This window comes from Panthera onca, chromosome C1, assembly GCF_046562875.1.
Source record: "Panthera onca isolate mPanOnc1 chromosome C1, mPanOnc1 haplotype 2, whole genome shotgun sequence".
NCBI lineage: Eukaryota > Metazoa > Chordata > Mammalia > Carnivora > Felidae > Panthera > Panthera onca.
Window position 1 is genome coordinate 129,127,725 of NC_138346.1, and position 18,981 is coordinate 129,146,705.

Genomic DNA, 18,981 nt, shown 5'->3' on the forward strand with positions numbered 1-18,981 from the left:
TGAAACTCACAGAGAATCCCAATGAAAAGCTCAGGGTATTTACCAAGGCCCTTCATGATGATGGGTCCTGGACTCCAGTTTTTGTGCCTTTAGTCCTGTAAAATTGCTGTGATCTCAGCTAGCTTCTTAGCCTCTAGATCGCTGCTTTCAGCTCAGCTTATTAACCACTGCTTACAACTTAAATGCTCTGAGGGAAAAAGCAATGCCAAATGTCAGGCTCATCTCTTTATACTTCCCTTGTCTATGATTCTAAGCTTCTTAAGGCATTACTGCCATGGCAGCTTCTGATACCTTCAAGAAGCTGTTTTTTACATTCTGCCTCGTTTTTCTGGTTGTTCTCAGAGGGACAGGAGGTCTTTAATAAGCTGGTCCATTAATTTCAGAACCATAAGTCTCCAGCCTTATTATAATCTTAGGGCCTGTTACAGATCGCATTGTGCGTTTCTCCCCCAAACCCCTAAAATATTTTGAAGTTCTAACCCTCAATACCTTGGAATGTGATATTATTTGGAAATACACAGTATTCTGTGTAATCTGGTTAGAATGAGGTCCTAATCCAATAAGACTGGTGCCCTTATAAAAAAAAAAAAAAAAAAAGAGAGATTTGAATGTAGATATAGGTACAGAGGAAAGATGATGTGGAGACACAAAGGGAGAAAGCAGCCACGTAACTGGAGTGATGCATCTACAAGCCAAGGAATGCCTGAGGCTACCAAAAGGTAGGAGAAAGACATGGAACAGTTTCTTTTCTGGAAGCTTTAGAGCAAGGCCCTACTGATTTTCACTTCTGACCTCCAGAACTATGAGACGGTACATCTGTGTTGTTTTAAGGTACCCAATTTGTGGTATTTTGATATAGCAGCTCTAGGAAACTAACACAGGGCCTCTTTACTTGAAGGTATGGGATGGTTACTTTCATGTGCCAACTTGCTGGGTCATGGGGTGCCCAGATATATGGTTAAACACTATTTCTGGCTATGTCTATGAGTGTTTCTGGATGAGATTAACATTTTAATCAGCCAACTGAAGAAAGCAATCTGCTTTCCTTAGTGTGGGTGGGCACCATCCAATCTGTTGAGGGCTTGAATAGAAGAAAGAGGAAGAGGAAGGTTATAGTCTTTCTCTCTCTCTCTACCTGTCTGAATTGGGACACTGGTCTTCTCCTGCCCTCAGACTAGGACTTAACACCATTAGCACTCCTGGTTCTCAGGCTTTGACTTGAACTCACACCACTGGTTCCATGGTTCTGAGGGCTTTGGACTCAGACTGGAACCATGCCACCAACATTCTAGGGTCTCCAGCTTGCAGATGGCATATTGTGGGAGTTCTCAGCCTCCATAACTGTGTAAGCCAATTCCTTATAATAAATCTTTATCTATATACCTATATCTTGACTCTATTGATTCTGTTTCTCTGGAGAACCTTGACTAATACAAGGCTCTACTCCTCTATTTTTTAAAAAACATGTTTATTTATTTTGAGAGAGAGAGAGAGAGAGCATGAGCAAGGGATGGGCAGAGAGAGAGAGAGAGAGAGAGAGAGAATCCAAAGCAGACTCCATGCTCTCAGCACAGAGCCCAACGCTGGGTTTGATCCCATGAACCATGGGCTCGTGACCTGAGCTGAAATTAAGAGTTGGATGCTTAACTGACTGAGCTACCCAGCGCCCCCCAGGTCCTACTCCTTTAGAATGGTCTTTCCCTAAATCTTTACAAAGGTGCCTCCTCTTCAAATGTTACCTTTCAGAAAAGTCTGCTGACCCTTCGCCTAATTTTCTAAAATGATCTTCTCTGAGTTATTCTCTATTATCTTATTGTATTTTTTTTTAAATGTTTTTTTAATGTTTATTTATTTTTGAGACAGAGAGAGACAGAGCATGAACGGGGGAGGGTCAGAGAGAGGGAGACACAGAATCCGAAACAGGCTCCAGGCTCTGAGCTGTCAGCACAGAGCCTGACGCGGGGCTCAAACTCACGGACCGTGAGATCATGACCTGAGCCGAAGTCGGCCGCCTAACCGACTGAGCCACCCAGGCGCCCCTCTTATTGTATTTTATATACAACACTTATCACCATCTCAAACAATCTTATTTGGTTACATGTTTACTCTGTCTTTCCTACCACTCTTCCCCCCAGCTCCAACCAGAAAATAGAGTCCTTGAGGGCAGGAACTCATTCCAGTTCACTACGGTCCTTTAAGTGCCTAGAATAGTACCTGACACTTTGTAGGAACTCACATATTTGTTGACAGGTGATGGATGGTTTCCCTGTGTCCTAGGCAGCAGAGAGCATTATCAACCTTTTGGGTTGTTGTTAAATTTATAGGTAAAAAAGGATGCTTTATTTGTAGCTTTACTATATGAGTGAGATTAATTTTTTATATGTTTGAAAGCTATTTATATTTTCCTTTTTTGTGAAATATATTTTCCTCCTCTTGCCTGTTTTTCTAAAGGATTATTGATCTTTTATTTTTGATTTATTTGAAGGAACTCTTTCCATACCAAGGAAATTAGTCCTCTGACATGGTTTGGACGTTTTCCCCTAATTTATGACTTTGCTTAAGGTATTTTTAAAATGTTTACTTATTTGAGAGAGAGAGAGGGAAAGAGAGCACATGAGCAGGGGAGGGGCAGAGAGAGAGGGAGAGACAGAATCCCAGGCAGGCCTTGTATTGCCAGCATGGAGCCTGGCTAGGGGCTTGATCCCACGAACTGTGAGATCATGACCTGAGCCAAAACTAAAAGTTGGACACTTAACTGACTGAACCATCCAGGCGCCCCCTACTTAAGTATGTATGTATGTATGTATTTTTTTTAATGTTTATTTATTTTTGAAGGAGAGAGACAGAGTGTGAGTGGGGGTGGGTCAGAGAGAGAAGGAGACACAGAATATTTTTAAAAAAATTTTTTAATGTTTATTTATTTCTGAGACAGAGAGAGGCACAGCATGAGTGGGAGAGGGGCAGAGAGAGAGAGGGAGACACAGAATCAGAAGCAGGCTCCAGGCTCTGAGCTGTCAGCACAGAGCTCGATGCGGGGCTCGAACTCACAAACCGTTAGATCATGACCTGAGCCACAGTAGCTCAACTGACTGAGCCACCCAGGCGCCCCAGGAGACACAGAATCGGAAGCAGGCTCCAGGCTCTGAGCTGTCAGCACAGAGCCCAACATGGGGCTCTAACCCACAAACAGCAGGATCATGACCTGAGCCAAAGTCGGATACTCAACTGACTGAGCCACCCAGACACCCCTAAGTTTTTTTTTTTCCCCCCTTAAGGTATTTTTTGCAATGCAGAAAATGTTCATATAGATGAGTTTACTAATTTTTCTTTATGGGTTCTTACTTTAATTCTCATGTGGCTTCTTCTCTTTTTTTCACTGGATGAAAGACAACGAGACTGGAGTGATTCCCTTGGATCTAAAAATGGGCACCATGTGGTGAAGATGGCAGAGCTACTCTAGTAGTCCTGGACCCCTTGGCTATTACCCAAGACAGACATACATTTCTATCTTGTCTAAGTTATTGTGTAGTTGGCTTTCTGCTTCAGCAGCTTAACATACGTACCGTGATACACTAAACATCATTAAAAAAATATTTGAGAGCGAGTGCATGCCAGTGGAAGAGGGGCAGAGAAAGAGGAAGAGACAGAACCCCAAGCAGGCTTCATGCTCAGCGCAGAGCCCAACACCCTGCTTGAACCCACGAGTGGTGAGATCATGACCTGAGCTGAAATCAAGAGTCAGACACTTAACTGACTGAGCCACTCAGGCACCCCTACACCAAACCATCATAGTCTGAGGAACTGATTTCAGATAACAAGTTTTACCTCAAATTACCAAAAAAAAAAAAAAAAAAAAAAAAGTGTTTTGGTAATAGACACTGTTTTTAATTAGCAGTTATGCTTTACTCTAAACTGGTTATATGTTTTCTTTTTATTAAAATTGAAAGATTAACTGGTCACCTTTCAAAAATCATGACTAGAACCCATTTAGTAAAGGTTTCAATATAAGAGCCACAGCAATAATTAAAGTAGAAAGAGAAGATGGTAGGATGCTTAATTACATCTTGGTTAACCCCTGTAACTTCTAGACAAAGAAATTATACCCTTAATTTGGATGAGGAAACTGATTTTTACTAAGTCAGGAAAACTGCCTAAGGTCTCACAGTGAGTAAGTGGCATATCTGGGATTCAAACCCAGATCACTATGATGACACACATCCTGTCACTGAACTATACTTCCTTTAGGGAAGCCTCTGTGCAATTATTGTGCTCCAAGTCAGACTGTTTAGAGATCTGTTTTCAGTAAAGGCTTAAAATCTACAAATGTATACATGTATTTTTGTTCTATCATAAATGAGTAGATTAAGCAATATAAGAATTTAAAACATAGCCACACAAAACATAGTGCTATCAGTTCATTCAAAAAGCAGAATAAGGTTAAAAGTACAACTTTTTATTTGATAAAGGAGAACACAAGACTGGGGTGGAAAAGAACAAGGCAAGGGACTCTTGCTTTTCATTCCAAGGCCTTCTCTAATTTTTGAACATGTATATGTATTATTTTGGTAATTTAAACAATTTATATAAAGTGGAACATAAAGGTTATTATTATTTTTTAATGTTTACTTATTTTTGAAAAAGAGAGAGAGAGCGCTCGCGCGCAAACAGGGGAGGGGCAGAGAAAAAGAGGAAGACACAGAATCTGAAGCAGGTTCCAGGCTCTGAGCTGTCAGCACAGAGCCTGACGCAGGGCTCAAACTCACAGACTGTGAGGTCATGACCTGAGCCGAAGTCGGATGCTTAACTGACTGAGCCACCCAGGTGCCCCATAAAGGTTAGGTTTTAAAGCCAGCAGTTTAATTCACCCGTAGTGGTGACAAATGGATTCCCTCTTTTCACCCCAAAAAAGTAGGATCACATGTTTTTATATATATTAGGTTGAACCATCTGAGACTATCATCTTTGTAGATTATTTGTAACATGTCTCAACCTAATATGTGGAAAGGAAATGATGTAAAAAATAAAACATGGCCTTGGAATTAGAAAGATGTGTGTTTGAGTCCTCAGTTTGCCATTTACTAGCTGTGTGAATTTGGGCAATATACAGCCTTTTTGAGCCTCAGTTTTGCTGAAAGTGGAAAAAAATGACACCCATTTTCAGGGTTATTCTTAGACATAATATATGTAAAGTCCCTAAAAACAATGCCTAACAAAGAGAAATTCAATGAATGGGAATATAAATATATATATAGCCACCCCCTGCAAATATTCAAATAGGGTTAACACTTAAATGTATAATGATGGTGAGATAAGGTTCCTGTATAATAATTTATAACTTCAGATTTTAAAAATCGTATTTGTCACACTAATTTAAATTACTGCTGCAAGTGTGAAGTGAAATTACATAGAGCAGTTCCAACAATAAAGTAGAGCTGAATAAAGTAGAGCTGACTATGGAACTAATTATGGTTTCTGAAAGGGGAGACGTAATAGGCTATTTTTATACCTTCCTCACAGATACTCTGTAGATACAAGGATCCAGGATGCCTGTGGTGGCACTTGCACTCATTTTGCACATAAATGAGAACTTCTTTCTCCAGTGAACACAGTTTGCCTGCACCACTTCCCTGAGGGAACAAAAAAAAAAAAAAAACACACAAGAAATTACTATTGATGACAGATTAAAAAAAGCGCACACACTCTTTCACTCAGGTCTGTAATGCAGAAGTGGTAAAGTAAAAGACCGTATTTGGAAACATGAAGAAAACAAATCTTAACAATGTGATCTGAAAATCTCTAGTTTTAATTATCCACAGAAGCTTAAAAGTGAAATTACTTATCAATTTAATCAATATAAATTGAAACTTCACTACTCATTCATTCAGCACATAATACATGCCTATTTTAGGTGTGCTGGCCATGTGCTAGGTGTTTGAAATATGAAGATGAGAATGACCACATTCCTAACCTTGGAGGGCTTATAGTTGACAGTATGAGAGACAGAAATATAAACAAATAGTTATTCTGAAATAAACTGCTGTTACAGTTTTACTCCTGTAAAGGAATATGTTGTGCTTCAAGGAACTTGGTTGTTCCTGTCACTGAGATCATTAACATATCAGGAATCAGAGGCAATATTAAAAAAAAAAAAATCCCTGTATTTAACTTAAAAAAAAAAATTACATAAAAACTTTTACAGATTTCAAGTTGAGGGCATGTATTAACCTCTGTTCCCTCTCCAAAACATTCTATGTTAATTTTTAAGGCATCATTTAGCAAGGACAAAGAGAATCAGAAAGGAGACAAAAATAAACGACCAGGGATGAGGAAGTGATAGTGATTTAGCAAATCCAAGAAAGCTGAACATTAAGCTAGTTAATAGTGAAGCCAAGAGCAGGTATCTTAGGCTTGTGATGAAGTAGAATGAAGGAGAGACAAATGGCAGAAGAACTGACTGAAAGGTGTTTTAGAAAGAGACCCTCAGATCTTCCTGACTCCTACAGAAGACAGATTTATTTTCCTGATGAGGTAAAACAGGGGGATCTCTGTACTACCTGACTTGAGGGCAGGTATTGAAAATGGCACCACAACATGATCATATTGAGTGGGAGGTTGGTGGGGGGGTACACAAGATGAAAGATAACTTACTGAATGCTGAGACTTCCAACCTTTGTCCCCTAACCTGGCTCCTCAGAATATATTCTTTAACGTTTTATTTATTTTTGAGACAGAGAGAGACAGAGCATGAACGGGGGAGGGTCAGAGAGAGGGAGACACAGTATCTGAAACAGGCTCCGGGCTCTGAGCTGTCAGCACAGGGGCACGATGCAGGGCTCGAACTCACGGACTGCGAGATCGTGACCTGAGCCGAAGTCGGCGCTCAACCGACTGAGCCACCCAGGCACCCCTAGAATATATTCTTTAATAAGATATAGGAAGAACAATCTCTGGGGAATTACAACCAGCCCCAAAGAAAAGCTCTAATGAGATGTATGTTGATGGTGACAAAATTGCTCTATCTGCTCAATCTACAGTAAATACCTGAGTCAATGAACACTCTCCACATATACAAAGCTGCTGAGCAACTTTTGCTGCCTCATAGTTAAATATGAGCAAGCACTTGAGGAAAGACTCTTAATATGAACAAACTGAGACCAAAATGAATAGCAAAAAGGCAACCAAATCTATACTGGAAGAAGAAAAAAGAGTCTCAGAGAGACAGAAACTGCATCTACCATAAAAGAATAGGATGCTATAAAGCAGGGTATATAGAGAGCTAAAAAGTACTCATGGAAATCAAAACTATTGTGCTTAATATTCTATTTGTCATTCCATATCCACTCTACTCTTCTCTGTGGCCCAGGATCCTGGTCTTTAGGGACTACATCAACCAGGCTCACTTGCACTCTGTCACTGAATGTAGTGAAGGGACAAACACCAGGATAGAGGGCAGGAGACAGAAGGTGGCATGTTTATTCCACTGGCTCTTTCCCTGTCAGACCATGTGGGAAATGGGTAAACGATTAGGGATTGCAGTTTTCTACAGTATGTCCACAGAAGTTAGACTCTAAACTATATGCATTTATAACTTTGTTAAAATAAAAACCAAATCAACAAATTAAGAAACACTGTCAATCGAGTGCCTGGGTGGTTCAGTTGTTTAAGTGTTTGACTCTTGATTTTGTCTCTGGCCATGATCTCACAGTTCATGAGTTGGAGCCCCACATCAGACTTCACGTTGACAGTATGGAGCCTGCTTGGGATTCTCTCTCTCCATCTCTCTCTGCCTCTCTCTCTGTCCCTCCCCCACTTGTGCACAAGTGCACTCTCTCTCTCAAAATAAACAAACTTAAGAAAACCCACAGTGTCAAGTACTGGAAAATCTGAAAATGAGAACAAGAGTATGTAACACTGCAAGCTATTTTTCCCCTAACTGCCTAAAAAAACCAAAACTGAAGGTATCTTAAAGTGTTATTCAGACAGTTATTCTAGAAATTATGTCATATGTACAAAAAGTCCATTAATACTAACTGCAAAACTCTAAAACTTTGTTTATGTTCTACTTTTCATTTGTTTATGAAATAATAATTCCTCAACAATACTAATTACAGAAACACATCTTTAGATCTTTATCTAGTTTACAACACCTTATAAGGCAGCAGACTTTACATACCAAATAGTATATGCTATCAGTTACACAAATGGGCAGTTTTAGCCTGAGTAATAAAAATAAAGGAAGTCAGGGCACCTGGGTGGCTCAGTCAGTTAAGTGTCTGACTCTTGGTGTTGGCTCAGGTCATGATCTCATGGTTTGTGAGTTCGATCCCCACATTGGACTCTGTGCTGGCAGTATGGAGTCTGCTTGAGAGGGAGTCTCTCTCCCTCTCTTTCTGCCTCCCACACACACTTGCTCACTCTCTCTCTCAAAATAAATAAATAAATAATAAATAAAAGAAGTCAAGTGAACTCTGTGTTTGTCTTAAAAAACAAACAAGCAGGAAGGGAATATTTACAAGAAATACAGATCTAGTTTATCTAGAGATTAGAGGAAGGCCACATGAAGTCTTGTGGGTCTGGGGAGAGATTAAAAAACAGCAGAGCATCATAAATTTGGGCAGATAACTGAAGTTATGGTGTAGAACAGAGATGGAGAATATGTTTTCATAAAATATGTGACATTGAATCTTAAAGGAAAAAATACACCTCCATAACCCTCTGTTCCCACCTACTTACTACCACTCTTTCCCTTCAGATCCAAGCTCCTTGAAGATGATACTAATGACGATGATGACAACAATGACAACATTTATGAGTGCTTGTTACACACCAGGCATTGTTGCAAATACCTCACATGTATTAAGTCATTTAATCCTCAAAACAACTTATGAGAAGGTACCATAAGGTCCATTTTACAGATAAAAGAATGAGGATAAGGGGTAATTAAATGATTGTCCAAGGTCACTCAGCTAAAAAGGGTTGGAACTAGAATTTGAAGAACTGCCTATAGTGTAGACATTTTCCATTTCGTCATTTCTCAGTTACTTTTCAATCTCCCTTAAGAAGGCCTCTATCCTCCAGAACTCTACTGAAACCACTTACTAGTGAGCAGCTAGTTGCTAAATCTAATTGGCTCTTGTTTTTAGCATAGTAGTTGACTCCTCTTATACATTCTTGAAATACTCTAGTCCCTTTCTATTTCTGTGATTATTTCTTTTCACTTTCTACTTCTGCCTCCTTAAAATATTGATGTTCACTAAGGTTCTACATTCTTAGCTTTCTTTTCTTTTCACTCTTATGGCCTTAGTTACTATGTGTATACTAAGAACATACAAACCTAAAGTCTTTGCCTTTAGTCCTTGGATTCATATATCTACCTACTCACTGGCAATTTCCACCTAGTACTTCTAGTCTCTAGGTAAAGCTTTAGGCCTTTGACCTTTGTCCAACAGGATGGTTGTCCATCAGTGTGACTAGTTAAACTAGTAAAATGGTTTGCCCAGGTGCATATGTGACAGGGACTGCCAGTTGCTTATTCAATATGTAGTCTCTTCTCTTCCTTAAAAACAGAAACATGATTTTATTTAGAATGGCAATGTGTCCATTTAAAAGACTGCACCTTCCCATTTCTCTTACAGCTAGAGATGTGCTTATTACAAGCCAATAAGATATAACTGAAGGTTATCTGATATGACTTCTGTAAAGGCACAGGAAAGGTAATTGCTTTGTGTCTTTTTACGCCTCTTTCCTTCCTCTGCCTGGAAAATGTCATGATGATGGTAAGAATGTCAATAGCCATATTGGGCCACAAGGCTACCTGAAGGAAAAGCCATGTGACAGTGGTACACAGAGACAAAGGAAAATGGGTCCAAATAATCATGTGCCCTGGATGGTCTCCCTTCAAATTTCTTAAGTTTTATTATTTAAAGCGCTTACTTTGGACTTTGTTATATACGGCTAACTAAATCCTAATAGAGCCTACAACCAATCATGTCCAAATAACAGAATCTGCAGAGTTCAAATGTTACACATTGTGGTAGGTGCTCAGGAATCCCAGAGTCCTGTTCTCTTCATTTAATGTTTACTTATTTATTTAGGGAGAACAAGTAGGAGAGGGGCAGAGAGAGAAGGAGGGAGAGAGAATCCCAAGCAGGATCCAGCTATCAACACAGAGCTTGAGGTGGGCTTGATTCCATGAACTGTAATCAGAGATCAAGAGCTAGACACTTAACTGACTGAGCCACCCAGACACCCTTGCCCCTCATTTAAAATTATTCTGGGGGCACCTAGGTGGCTCAGTCGGTTAAGCATCTGACTCTTGCTTTTGGCTCAGGTCATGATCTTGTGGCTTTGTGGGTTTGAGCCCCACACCGGGCTCTGCATTGGCAGCACAGAGCCTGCTTGAGATTTTTTCTCTTTCCCTCTCTCCCTGCCCCTCCTGCACTTGCACTGTTTGTCTCTCTCAAAGTAAACTTAAAAAAAAAAAAAAAACTCTTAAAAAAATAAAATTATTCTGTAGAGTGAGACAGTGGAAAATGAGGTACCCAGACTATATCCTCTCAAAAACAATAGAAACTAATATAATTGGTTTCATTTCTCCAAAGGAAACTAATTAATAAAGCTCCAGTAACCAAATCTGAAGAAATGGAGACCCAAAGACTGCTTGACAAAGAATTCAAAATAATCATCTTAAAGCAGTTCAATGAGCTGCAAGACAACACTGACAGACAATGAAAACAAAATCAGGAAAGTAATACATGAACAAAAGGAGAAGTTCAATGAAGAGAAACTATAAAAAAGAAAAAGTCTGGAGCTGACGCACATAAGGTCTGAACTGAAAAATTCAACAGTGAGCTTCAATAGTATATTTGATCAAGCAAAAGAAAGAATCAGTGAGCTTGAAAACAGGTCCGTTGAAAGTACCTATTTGGAGGAACAAAAAGAAAAGAACAAGAAAGTGAAGAGAACCTCTGAGACTTACAGGAAAGCATCAAAAGAACCAACATATGCATTACGGGAGTTCTAGAAGGAGAAGAGAAAGACAAAGGGGCAGAAAACTTATTTAAAGAAATAATGAGGGTGCCTGGGTGGCTCAGTCGGTTGGGCATCCAACTTCAGCTCAGGTCATGCTCTCACAGTCTGTGAGTTCAAGCCTTGCGTTGGGCTCTGTGCTGACAGCTCAGAGCCTGAAGCCTGCTTTGGATTCTGTGTCTCTCTCTCTCTCTGCCCCTCCTCCACTCACACTCTGTCTCTCTCTCTCTCTCTCAAACATAAACATTAAAAAGAATTTTAAAAAATAAATAATGGCTGAAAATTCCCTAAATCTGGGTAAATAAATATCCAGATTCATGAAGCCTAAAAGACCTCAAATAGGTTGAACATGAAGAGTTCTACAGCAAGACACATGACAATTAAATTATCAAAAGTTAAAGACAGAGAGAATTTTGGAGGCAGCAAGAAAAAACCAACTTGTCATATACAAGGGAACCCTCATAAAACTAAGGAGGATTTCTCAGCAGAAACTTTGCAGGTCAGGAAAGAGTGAGATGATATAGTCAAAGGACTGAAATACAAAACTGCCGACCAAGAATACTATACCTGGAAAAACTGTCCTTTAAAAATGAAAGAGAAATAAAGACCTTCTTATATAAAACTGAGTAAGTTTGTCACCATTAGACTTGCCTTACAACAAGCGCAAAACAGTTTTTCAAATTGAAATCAAATGACACTAAACAACAACAAGAAACTATATGGAAGTATAAATCTCACTGGTAAAGGTAAATATCAACAAATTCAGAATAATATAATATTGTAATAATGGTGCATAAGTCACTTTTAACACTAGTATAAAAGTTAAATGATGAAAAATATTAAGAATAACTACAACCACAAAAATTTGTTAATAGATACATACGGTAAAAAAAAGTAAATTCTGACATCAATAACAAAATCTGTTGGGGGGACACAGAAGTGTCAAGTTTTGGTAGGCAATTGAACTTAAAGAACAGACTGTTATGAGAAGTTTTATGCAAGCCTCATGGTAACCACAAAGAAAAAAATCTACAGCAAATACAAAAAAGATAAAGAATCAAAGTATATCACTACCAAAAAATCAGCAAGTCATATAGGAAGACAGCAAGAGAGAAAAGAACCATAAAAACAGAAAACAATGAACCAAATGGCCATAGTAAGTCTTTACTTATTAATAATTACTTTAAATGTAAATGAACTAAACTCCCCAAAAGGTACAGAATGTCTGCATAGGTAATACAAAAACAAAACCCCAAACAAGACCCAACTGTATGCTGGCTATAAGAGACTCACTTTAGATTTAAGTATACACATGGACTGAAAGTGAAAAGGTAGAGAAAGATATCCTATGCAAATGGTAGCCAAAAGACAGCAGAGGTGGCTATATTTATATCAGACAAAATAGACTTTAAGTCAAAAACAAAGATGAGGTCATTATTTAATGATAACAGAGTCAATTCAGCAGGAAGATATAACAATTATAAATGTAAATGCACCCAACATCAAAGCACCTCAATATATAAAGTAAATATTGACAGATCTGAAGGGAAAAATAAACAATATAATAATAGTAGGAGATTTCAATACTCCACTCTATACGGGGACCTATAATAAATAGATCATCCAGACAGAAAATCAGTAAGGAAACAGCAGAACTGAACAACACCATAGACCAAATGGACCTTAAAGACATATACAGAACTTTTTACCCATCAGCAGAAGAATATATTTTTTTTTCCTCAAGTGTACATGGAACATTCTTTAGAGCAGATTACATGTTAGGTCACAAAATAAGTAAACAAATTTTAAGAAGATCTAAATCATTACAAATATCTTCTCCAGGGGCGCCTAGGTGGCTCAGTCAGTTAAGCATCCAACTTCAGCTCAGGACATGATCTTGCAGTCTGTGAGTTTGAACCCCACATCGAGCTCTGTGCTGACAGCTCAGAGCCTGGAGCCTGCTTCGGATTCGGATTCTGTGTCTCCCTCTCTCTCTGCCCCTCCCTCACTTGCACTCTGTCTCTCAAAAATAAATAACCATTAAAAAAAATATTTTCCAACCATAAGGAATGAAACTAGAAATCAGTAACAATAAGATGGGAAAATTCATTAATACATGAAAATTAAACATAGACACTTTTCCAAAGAAAACATGCAGATGGCTAACACACACATGAAAAGATGTTCAACATCACTCATCATCAGAGAAATACAAATCAAAACCACAATGAGATACTACCTCACACCTGTCAGAATGGCTAAAATTAAAATTCAGGAGACAACAGATGTTGGCAAGGATGAGAAAGGGGAACGCTTTTGCACTGTTGGTGAGAATGCACACTTGCGCAGTCACTCTGGAAAATAGTATGGAGGTTCTTCAAAAGATTAAAAATAGAATTACCCTACTACCCAGCAATTGCAATACTAGGTATTTATTCAAAGGATGCAAAAATGCTGAGTCAAAGGGACACATGCACCCCAATGTTTACAGCAGTGCTAGCAACAATAGCCAAATTATGGAAAGAGCCCAAATGTCCATTGACAGATGAATTGATAAAGAAGATGTGGTATATATATACACAATGGAATACTACGTGGTGATCAAAAAGAATGAAATTTTGCCATGTATAACAATATGTGTGAAACTAGAGTGTGTTATGCTAAGTAAAATAAGTCAGTCAGAGAAAGACAAATATCATATTATTTCACTCATATGTGGAATTTAACAAACAAAACAGATGAAGGACACTTGGGTGGCTCAGTCAGTTAAGCGTCCAACTCTTGATTTCTGCTCAGGTCATGATCTCACAATCATGGAATCAAGCCCCACACTGGGTTCTGTGCTGGGTGTGGGGCTTGCTTGGGATTCTCTCTCTCTCTCTGCCCCTCCCCTAATCACACACTCTCTCTCAAAATTAACAAACAAACAAAAACAAAACAAAACAAAACAGATGAACACATGGGGAAGGGAAGGAAAAATAAAAACAGAGAGGGAGGCAAACCATAAAAGATTCTTTAAAAATTTTTTTTAATGTTTATTTATTTTTAAGACACACACACAACACATGAGCGGGGGAGAGGCAGAGAGAGAGAGGGAGACACAGAATGTGAGGCAGGTTCCAGGCTCTGAGTTGTTAGCACAGAGCCTGATGTGGGGCTTGAACTCATGAACTGTGAGATCAAGACCTGAGCTGAAGTCAGACACTTAACCAACTGAGCCACCCAGGTGCCCCAAACCATAAAATATTCTTAAATACAGAGAACAAATTGAGGGTTGCTGGAGAGAAGATGGGTGGGGGAATGGGCTAAATGGGTGACAGGCATTAAGGAGGGCACTTGTTGGGATGAGCACTGGGTGTTATATGTAAATGAGGAATCACTGGGTTCTACTTGTGAAACCAATACTATACTATATGTTAACCAACTTGAATTTAAATAAATAAACTAAAAGAAAAAAAAAGTGGGAAAATTAATTCATACATGAAAACTAAACAATGACCCTGAGTCAAAGAGGAAATTGAAAGAGAATTTAAAAACAATCTCAAGACAAATGTAAACTAAAACACAACATACCATAACTTATGGATTGTAGCAATCCATGCAGTACTAATAGGGAGGTTTATAGCAATAAATACTTTAAGAAAGAAGAAAGATCTTAAACAACCTAACTTTACACCTCCAAACTAGAAAAAGAACAAGCTAAGCCCAAAGTTAGTAGAAAGGAGAAAATAATAAAGATAAATATAACATAAATCAAACATAAATCAAAGAACAGAAAAAAATCAACAAAAATAAGAGGTGACTTTTTGAAAAAAGTAAACAAAATCAAAGAACCCATAGCTAGACTAAGAAAAAAAAAAGTCAAATAAAATCAGAAATGAAAAAGGAAACATTACAACAGATATTTCAGAAATAAAAAGAAACAAGGGACTATAATGAACAATTATATGCTAACAAGCTGGGTACCCTAGAACTCAATAAAGTCCTAAAAGCATACAATTTACTAAACCTGAATCAAGAAGAAACAGAAAACTTGAAGAGACCAATAATAAATAAGGAGACTGAATCATGAATCAAAAACTTTTGAACACAACAAAAAGACCAGGACCAGACAGCTTCTTGGGTGAATTCTACCAAACTTTCAAAGGAGAATTAATACAATCCTTCTTAAACTCTTCCAAAAAAATAGAAGAGAGATCACTTTGAAATTCATTTTGAAGCCAGCATCAATCTGATACCAAAGCCAAAGACACCACAAAAAGAGAAAGCTAAAGGCCAATATCCTTGATGAGTACAGATGCAAAAATTCCCAATAAAATACTAGCAAACTGAATTAACAACACATTACAAGGATCAATCTATGCAAATCACTGTGATAAACAACAGTAAAAGAGTGAAAGATGAAAAACCACATGATCATCTGAGTAGATGCAGAGAAACCATCACAAAATTCAACATCCACTCATGATAAAGACTTTCAACAAAATTAGTAGAGTAGGAACTTACCTCAATAAAGACCATATAAAGGGACGCCTGGGAGGTTCAGTCATTTAAGTGTCTGACTTTGGCTCAGGTCATGATCTCATGATTCCAGGGTTTGACCCCCAAGCTCAGAGCCTGGAGCCTGCTTCAGATCTGTGTCTTCCTCTTTCTCTGCCCTCCCCCACTCAGGCTCTGTCTCCCACTCTTTCTCTCTCTCAAAAATAAACATTAAGAAAAAAAAAAAAAAGACCATATATGAAAAGCCCACAGCTAACATCGTAATCAATGAGGAAAAACTGAAAGCTCTTACTCTCAGATCTAGTAGGATACAAGGATGCCCTCTCTCACCACTTCTATTCAATATAGTACTGGAAATCCTAGCCAGAGCAACTAGGGAAGAAAAGAAATAAAAGGCATCCAAATCAGAAAGAAAGAAGTAACATCAGCTCTATTTGCAGATGACATGATCATGTATAGAGAATACCCTAAAGACTCAAGAAAAAAATTGTTAAAGAAATAAACAGATTTAGTAAATTTGCAGGATACAAAATCTAAATAAGAAAAAAAAAATCTGTGGTGTTTCTATACACAAACAGCAAACTACCTGAAAAGGAAATTAAGGAAATAATCCTATTCACAATAGCAACAAAAAGAATAAAATATCCAGAAATAAATTTAACCAAAGTGGTAAAAGACTTGTACATTGAAAATTATAAAACACTGATGAAGAAAATTAATGAAGACACAAATAAATAGAAAGACATATGTTCCTAGATGAGAAGAATTAATATTGTTAAAAGGTCCATTCTACCCAAAGTGATTTACAGATTCAACGTATCCTATTCAAGAATCTCAATGGGATTCTTTACTGAAGTAGAAAAAAACAACCCTAAAATTCCTATGTAACCATAAAAGACCCCCAAATAGCCAAAGCAATCTTGAAGAAGAACAAGGCTGGAGGTATCAAACTTCCTGATTTCAAAATGTATTATAAAGCCACAGCAATCAACAGTATGGTATTATGAAAACAAAACAAAACAAAACTAGAAATATAGACCAGTGGAACAAAATAGACATCCCAGGAATAAATCCACCCACTAACACTCAACTGATCTTTGACAAGGGTGTCAAGGAAACACAATGGAAAAAGGCCAGTAATATTGGGAAAACTGGCTATTCACATTAGAAGAATGAAATTGGAACATTATCTCACACCGTATACAAAAATCAACTGAAAATGGATTCTTAGGTCTTTAACATAAGACACGAAATAGTAAAACTATCAGAATAAAAAGCAGAGAAAAAGCCTTAGAACTTTTTTTTAATGTTTATTTTTGACAGAGACAGAGCGCACGCGCGCGCGCACACACACCCATGGGGGAGGGGAAGAAAGAGGGAGATACAGAATCTGAAGCAGGCTCCAGGCTCCAAGCTGTCAGCACAGAGCCAGATGCAGGGCTTGAACCCATGGAGCACGAGATCATGACCTGAGCCGAAGTCAGATGGCCAAATGAGCCACCTAAGCGCCCCAAGCCTTTTTCCTTTTTTTTTAATTAAAAAAATTTTTAAAAATGTTTATTTAAAAAATTTTTTTAATGTTTATTTATTTTTGAGAGAGAGACAGAGACAGAGCACGAGTGGGGGAAGGGCAGAGAGAGAGACACACACACACAGAATCCTAAGCAGGCTCCAAGCTGTCAGCACAGAGCTCGATGTGGGGCCCGAACTCACGAACTGTAAGATCATGACCTGAGCCGAAGTTGGCCGTTTAACCGACTGAGCCACCCAGGTGCCCCAAAAATATTTATTTATTTTTGAGAGAGAGAGAGAGAGAGAGAGAGAGAGAGAGAGAGACAGAGCACAAGAGGGGTAGGGGCATAGAGAGAAGGAGACAGAATCTGAAGCAGGCTCCAGGCTCTGAGCTGTCAGCACAGAAACTGAGGCTGGGCTCAAACCCACGAACCATGAGATAATGACCTGAGCCGAAGTTGGATGCTCAAAACTGACTGAACCACCCAGGTGCCCCCCAAGCTTTTTTTTTTTTTTTAAATGTTTATTTACTTTTGAGAGAGAGAGGGAGAGCGAGTGGGGAAGGGGCAGAGAGAGAGGGAGACAGAATCTGAAGCAGGCTGGGAGCTGTCAGTGCACACAGCCCAACATGGGGCTTGAACCCATGAACTGTGCCACCCAGGCACCCCGAGAAAAAGCATTTTGACATTGGTCTGGGCAATGAGTTTTGGGGTATGACACCAAAAGCACAGGCAACAAAAGCAAAAATAGACAAGTGTGATTGCATCAAGCTAAAAAGTTTCTGCAGAGCAAAGGAAATATCAATAGAATGAAAAGGAAACTTATGGAATGGAGAAAATATTTTCCAACCATGTATCTGATAAGAGGTTAATATCTAAAATATATCAGAAACTCCAACTCAGTGGCAAAAATAAACACCCACCCATACAACACAATTAATAAACGAGCAAAAGATGTGAATAGACATTTCTTTTTTTAAAATGTTTATTTATTTTTGAGACAGAGAGAGTATGAGCAGGGGAAGGGCAGAGAGAGAGGGAGACATAGAATCTAAAGCAGGCTAGGAGCCTTAAGGTTTTTTTTTAATGTTTATTTATTTTTGACAGGGGTTGGGGGGGGGGGTGAGGGGAAGGGACAAAGAGAGAGGGAGACACAGAATCTGCAGCAGGCACCAGGCTCCAACCTGTCAGCACAGAGCCTGATGCGGGGCTTGAACTCATGAACTGCGGGATCACGACCTGAGCCGAAGCCAGATGCTTAACCAACTCAGCCACCCAGGCGCCCCCTGAATAGACATTTCTTAAGTCAAGATATGATACATGAGAAGGTGCTTGTAATCACTAATCATCAGGGAAATGCAAATCAAAACCACAATTAGATATCACCTCATGTCTGTTAGAGTGGCTATTATCTAAAAGACAAAAAATAAGTGTTGGTGAGAATGTGGAGACAAAAGACTCCTCCTACGTGGTTGATGGGAATATAAGTTGGTATAGCAATTATGAAAAATGGTATGGAGTTTCCTTAAAAATTAAATATAGAATTACCATCAGATCTAGCAATCCCACTTCTGGGTATATATATCCAAAGGAAATGAAATTGGCATCTTGAGATATCTGTGCTTCCATGTTCATTGCAGCACTGTTCACAATAGCTTAGGCATGGAAACAACCTAAGTGTCTGTTGAGGTATGAATAAAGAAAATATCACACACACACACACACACACACACACACACACACACACACACACCCCTACACACCCACGCACAAATATTCAGCCGTAAAAAAGAAGTAAATGTAGTCACACAGGGGAGGGTAGAGGACATGCTGCTAAATGAAATAAGTCAGACATAGACAAATACTACTTGACCTCACTTATATATGGAATCTAAAATAGTGGAACTCATAGGAACTCAGAATAGGATGGTGGTATCCAGGA

General features: G+C 38.7%; 1 protein-coding gene across 2 annotated transcripts in view; it reads right to left on the reverse strand.

Moving 5' to 3' along the window:
- EEIG2 (EEIG family member 2) overlaps positions 1-18,981 on the reverse strand; it is a 100,492-nt gene that overhangs the window by 45,782 nt on the left and 35,729 nt on the right. For both annotated transcript variants that reach the window (XR_013557460.2, XM_078451602.2), the window contains exon 2: positions 5,507-5,627. Coding sequence is in view for 1 of the 2 variants with exons in the window: in XM_078451602.2 (XP_078307728.1) it covers positions 5,507-5,627 (121 nt within the window). In the remaining variant the exon portion in view is untranslated. The remainder of the gene's footprint in view (positions 1-5,506; positions 5,628-18,981) is intronic.